The sequence below is a fragment of the Humulus lupulus genome, chromosome 7 (genome assembly GCF_963169125.1).
Source record: "Humulus lupulus chromosome 7, drHumLupu1.1, whole genome shotgun sequence".
Classification (NCBI taxonomy): domain Eukaryota; kingdom Viridiplantae; phylum Streptophyta; class Magnoliopsida; order Rosales; family Cannabaceae; genus Humulus; species Humulus lupulus.
The window spans coordinates 115,442,814-115,448,693 of NC_084799.1; the positions used below are offsets into that span (position 1 = coordinate 115,442,814).

The 5,880-nt window shown below is 37.3% G+C and overlaps 1 protein-coding gene and 1 non-coding gene across 2 annotated transcripts; one reads left to right on the forward strand and one right to left on the reverse strand.

Moving 5' to 3' along the window:
- Positions 1 to 2,443: 2,443 nt before the first annotated feature.
- On the reverse strand, positions 2,444 to 3,796 carry LOC133792100 (uncharacterized). The gene is made up of 2 exons (XM_062230008.1): positions 3,594 to 3,796; positions 2,444 to 3,485 (listed from the first exon to the last, which is right to left on the reverse strand). The coding sequence occupies exons 1-2, from the start codon at positions 3,794 to 3,796 to the stop codon at positions 2,444 to 2,446; spliced, it is 1,245 nt and encodes a 414-aa protein (XP_062085992.1).
- A 605-nt stretch (positions 3,797 to 4,401) lies between these two features.
- LOC133792862 (small nucleolar RNA R71) lies at positions 4,402 to 4,507 on the forward strand. The gene has a single exon (XR_009874334.1). It is a non-coding gene; the product is annotated as a small nucleolar RNA R71 (small nucleolar RNA).
- Positions 4,508 to 5,880: the final 1,373 nt, after the last annotated feature.

Sequence of the window (5,880 nt, forward strand, 5' to 3'; positions counted from 1 at the left end):
CCATAGAGCTAGCCAAACACTTTTGTTTTCCATCGACCATTGGGTTGGCCTACGTAATAGTACGTTGCTAGTTTAGGCCTAAGCCTTTCGACCAACGCGCAGCGTGCTATTACCATCCTTGACTAATAAGTCAAACCCCTGATCCATGTATTCGAATATCAATACAAAAATAGATATGGATAGGCATACCTCAAGAAGACAAACACACATACATATTAATCACATAACATCATCAAGTAATCGTAATCATAGTAATAATCATGCTTATTTAACGAGGCCAAGCCCTAGCCACGCAAACCTTGCGAATAGTCATGAAACACTTAAGCGGGTATAGAATATTCAAGTATGTTTAATCAATAAACGGAAAAATAACTTAATCATAATCACTCTCAGGAACCCAAGCCCTATTCATAATTATTATTAACAGTCGAGCCAAGCCCTAATCACATATAACACGTATTGGGTGCAGTTTTCTTACCTCAGATCCGAGTATAGCGTAAAATAAGAACGACCCTCGAGCACGATCCCGGTTCTGAGCCCCTAGCGATAACCTAGTCACAAACATAATATAGGATTCCATCAATAACGAGCAAGCTTCTGGAGCAAGTCTTAGCCTCCGGGACCTCGAATTCTACTAATCTGGGTAGTAGAATTGATCCCGATCCCTAAGGAAAAGATTCTTGTCTCTAAAAACTCACCATGGCCAAAAAACCTCGGCAGGCCGCGACTTGCCCTTAAGGGTTGCGGCGCACCCCTCAAGTCAGAGGCCATCCTCCCCTGGAAATGGAACATAGGCTACGACCTGCCCTTGAGGATCGGGCATGCCTCCCAGACAGAAGCCCCCAAGGGCCCTGCGTTTGATTGGGTTGCGACCCCTCAAGAACAGGGCCGTGACTTGGCCCTGCAAACCCATATTTCCTCCATTTTTCATCATCCAAATTCAACCAAAACCATCCCAATTCCACCCTAAAACAATAATTCAATCATCATAACAGTTTTAATATCTTCCCAACAACAAAACCCAACTAGAATCTAGATTAAAAAACCACCAAAATTCAAACTCTCATACTTGAGCCACAAGCTCAAGAACACCTCAAAATTTATGGAAAACATGGTAGCATTCAATCTGAAACAAGGATCAAGGCATTACCTTAGCTATGAATGGTGATCCCCTAGCCACAAGTTATCCAAATTCTAATCCCTAGCCTTCAATTCCTTAGTTTCCAGCCAAAATCTACTTAGTTCTTCAAGAAGTTACTTAGGGAAGTTGAGAGAGAAAGAGAGAGAGAGAGAGAGAGAGTTGGTTCAGTGAGGTGTTTAAGTGTTTATGATTTTGTTTCCTTTAGGCTTAAACGACGTAAGCTAATCCCGAGGCTCGGGGTACCAAAAACGTCCCCGAGGGCCAAATGGTCAAAATCCCCAATATTCCCTCCTAATCTCGATAACTCCAAATATACCCTCCATTATTCATTCCCATTACCCGATAACCCGATTTAATTCCAAATACCTAACAAACCCCTTGACTCACCCTGAGTTGGGTATTGGATCCCGTTGTGACTTTCCCGCTAACTTGCTCCCTAGGATCATCTCGTGCCGAGTAACCCAAATAAACCCACATAATAATGTGGTCTCTCACATATATGAACATATATACAATTATGCTCATAACTGGCCAAATTAAGAAAGTTTCCCTTCTAATAAGAAACGGGCCCACATGCATATTTAATATCCCTAAACATGCATAACTAGTTATATTATCATATAACTCACATAATCACAATCAAATATATCAAATAAACATATAATTCCATATATTTCCATCCTGTCCCCCTAATCAAGGCCCTAAGCCTTGTTAGGTAATTTTGGGGCGCTATAATTATATTCTTCAAAAAGTTAGTGAAAATGGCCATCATACACCTTTGAAAAGTGGCTAGTGCATTACACAAGCCAAATGGCATCCTACGAAAGGCGAACGTACCATATGGACAAGTAAAGGTGGTCTTCTATTGGTCCTCCAAAGCAATAACAATTTGGTTATAACCTGAATAACCATCTAGAAAACAATAGAAACCATGGCTAGCCAAGCGATCTAACATTTGGTCAATGAAAGGCAAGAGAATATGATCCTTCCGAGTTGCCTTATTTTTCTTCCTATAATCAATACACACTCTCCACCCCGTCACAGTACGAGTTGGAATTGACTCATTATTTTCATTTGTTACAACTGTCATTCCTCCTTTCTTCAGTATCACTTGAACCGGACTCACCCATGAACTATCAGAAATGACATAAATAATTCCAGTATTCAAAAGCTTCAAGACTTCCGCTCTCATAACCTCTTTCATAGCTTGATTAAGACGTCGTTGATGTTCAATAGAAGGCTTATAAGAGTCCTCCATAACAATCCCGTGCATACAAATCTCTGAACTAATGCCTTTAATATCTAAAATTGACCAAGCAAAGGCGGATGAATACCTCTTAAAGTTTCTAACAACTTCCTTTCATCTTCTTCATTCAATGATGCGAAAATTATTATAGGTTTGGTAGATCCATCTCTCAAAAATGCACACTGAAGATGAACGGGTAATTGCTTCAAAACAAGCACATCACTAGTAGTATTCTTTTTCTCCAAGCTATTATCAAGAGTTGGAGCCTTATAGATATCTTCCTTCTTTGACACCTCCTTTTCTATTGGTAATGCTTCTAAAGCAAAGACACTATCAACCACCTCCATATCATTCATTCCTAAATCCACTCCAAGGTCCTCTTTAGAAATCGGCGTTGTCAAACATAGTTCCAAAGGATCCTTATGAAACATAGTCTTGAAAAAGTCTCTTAAGCATGGATTAACTACATCCACTCTCTTACAATCCGCTTGATCCTTGGGAAACTTAATGGCATTACTAATGTTGAACTTTACTTCTTCACCATTCACCCTTAGAGTCAAGTTACCATCATGAACATCAATCAAAGCTTTCCCGGTTGCTAGAAAAGGTCTTCCCAAGATTATTAGAATTTCTTGGTCTTCCTCCATGTCAAGCACACAAAAATTAACCAAAAAAATGAATATATCAATCTTCACTAGAACATCTTCAATGATACCTCTAGGATACGTCAAAGAACGATCTGCCAATTGTAAGGAAATAGTAGTTTGTGTGACCTCTACAAGATTGAGTTTCCAAAAGACAGAGAAAGGCATTAGATTGATACTAGCACCCAAATCACACAAGGCCTTCTCAATATGTAGCACTCCAATAACACATGGAATTGTAAAACTTCCCGGATCTTTCAACTTTTTCGGTACTTGTATCTTTATAATGGCACTACACTCTTCTAACTTACAATTCTTAGACATCACCTCCTTCATAAACTTAGCGTAGTTTGGCATTTGTTCAAGAGCATCTACAAAAGGAATGTTAATATGTATTTTCTTGAAAATATCCAAGGACTTTGCAAATTGTTCATCAATTTCCTTCTTGTGAAATCTTTAAGGAAATGGTAATGGAGTAGTAATATTGGGTGTGTTGTCTAGAAAAGTAATTGAACCCAAATTAGCCACCAATGGCTCTTTCTTCGGAATCCCCTCTTTTTACTTGTCTTCTTCTTTCTCACCATTCATTGGGATCTCATCGACCTTGTTCTTCCGAACTGTAAGAGTGTCCAATTCTTTTCCACTCCTCAAAGTAATTGCATTACACTCTTTTGGATCCTTCTCCGTATCACTTGGAAAAGATCTAGACATTTTTGTCTTCATAGTATTGGCCAATTGACCCACTTGTGTTTCCAATGTCTTCATCGTTGTTCCCATATTATTACAATGTGTTTCAATATTGTTGAGACGAGTGTCATGTTGATCTAGCTTTGCCTTGGAGTCCACTATGTAAGTTTTTAGTAACTCTTAAAGTGATGGTGAAGGCTTCTTCAGCATTTGTCTATGTGGCTCTTGAGGTGGTTGGAGAACGTTTCTTTTGTTGGCATAGGAAAAAAATTTATGATTGCGAAGGCCAGGATTGTAGTATGTGGGCAAGTTATTTTTGGGCCTAAAGTTGTAGTTCTGATTGACATATTTGCATTGTTCATCCACCAACCCATTAAAACTAGAAGATTGTGCCACATTTACTTCTTGACTACCCGCTACTTTATTTTCAGTGAGACCCTTAATCTGATTATTCAAAGCAGACACCTATGCCATCAGTGTCGTTATTTGATCTACTTCAAAAACCCCAGCTACCTTCTTAACCGTTGATCTCTCACTCTGCCATTGACAACTATTCATGGCCATATCCTTAAATAAGATTAATGCTTCCATCGGTGTCTTTGATAAAATGGTTCTGCCAGATGCGGCATCAATATGGACCATTGATCTCATTGTAGAATAGTTGAACCTGAAACCAATCCTCTATGCCATGTTGAGGACATTTTTTAGCATCTCCTTAAATCTATCCCATGACTCATACAATTTCTCGGACTCCATTTGTCTAAATTGAGTAATCTAAACCCTTAGTTGTGATGTTTTAGATGGCGGGAAAATTTTGGTGAGGAATTTTTGTGCCATATCCTCCCAAGTAGTCACAATTCCTAGAGGTATAGATTGAAACCAAGCTTGAGCTCTATCTCTCAACGAAAATGAATATAGCTTCAATCATATAGTATCTTCATGACCCCATTGATCTTGATTGTGTCGCAGATCTCCAAGAAAGTTGCCAAGTGAATATTGGGGTATACATCTGCTAGGCCAAAATATTTATTTTTTTGCACCATGTTAACCAAGGCTGGTTTAAGCTCAAAATTGTTGAAATTCACTTGTTTCCTTTGAATGCCTGAATAATTTTCATTCACAATCGGCCTAAAATAGTCTCTCAAGGTCTGGTTTGCTGGTGTGTTCAAAAGAACATTATTGTTGTTGGTTGGTACATTGTTGTTGTTAACTTGGTCTGCCATTTTTGTGATCTAACTTGTCTCTCTCTCCTAATAGAAAATATAGTTCTTTCAATTTCAGAATCTTATGGTAGGAGATAAGATGGACGAGCTTTTTGCATACACCTTCAACCACAAAAAATTTAGAAACCAAAGTTAGTAAAAAAATAAAAATACTTAGATTAAAATCCGATATTTTCTTTCCTATAGCAATTCAATTTTAATTTCATTTTAATTCCCAGTAACGGTGCCAAAAACTTGTTGCGAAAAATAATGAATATGCTTGCAAGTGCCCAAATCGAACAAGTAGTAAAGAAGTCTAAAGATAGATATCGTCCCACAAGGATTAAATCAATTAAATAAATTAAATATAATAAATACTAAATCCTAACTTTATCTAAGTAATCAATTTCAAAAGATAACAAGAAGCAACATAATAAATAACTATGAATTTTAAAGAACAAATAACTAAATTTGAATAGACTCAAGATAATAACAATTGTTAAGGTTCAACTTCACTCTCTAAAAATTTAACCCCTAATCATTAATGTGCCTAAATCAATCCAATATGTTAAAAAACATAGAGCATTGTTTTAGCTCTATACCCTCTCTCGAGTGCCGCATAAAGAATGTGTAAGTGATACCTAGCCTATATCTCTATACGACCATTTATCCTTACCTTCATTAAGTTCCACTCTATAAATAATCCTCAATATTCCACCTCTCGATTTCTCAATCTAGAATTATCTCGGTTACCTAGATTTATGCTTATCTCTCGATCTCACATAACCTAAGTTGGTCTACCCGCTACCGGATTGTTTGAATGTTGCCCTCTCAAGTAATAATTTTCACACTCTAAATACAACCCTAATTATAATTCATATACTGTAAAGAACAATATGAAAATCACAATTAAACAACAATGATTCAAAGTATAATACAAGAACAATATTGGACTAAAAT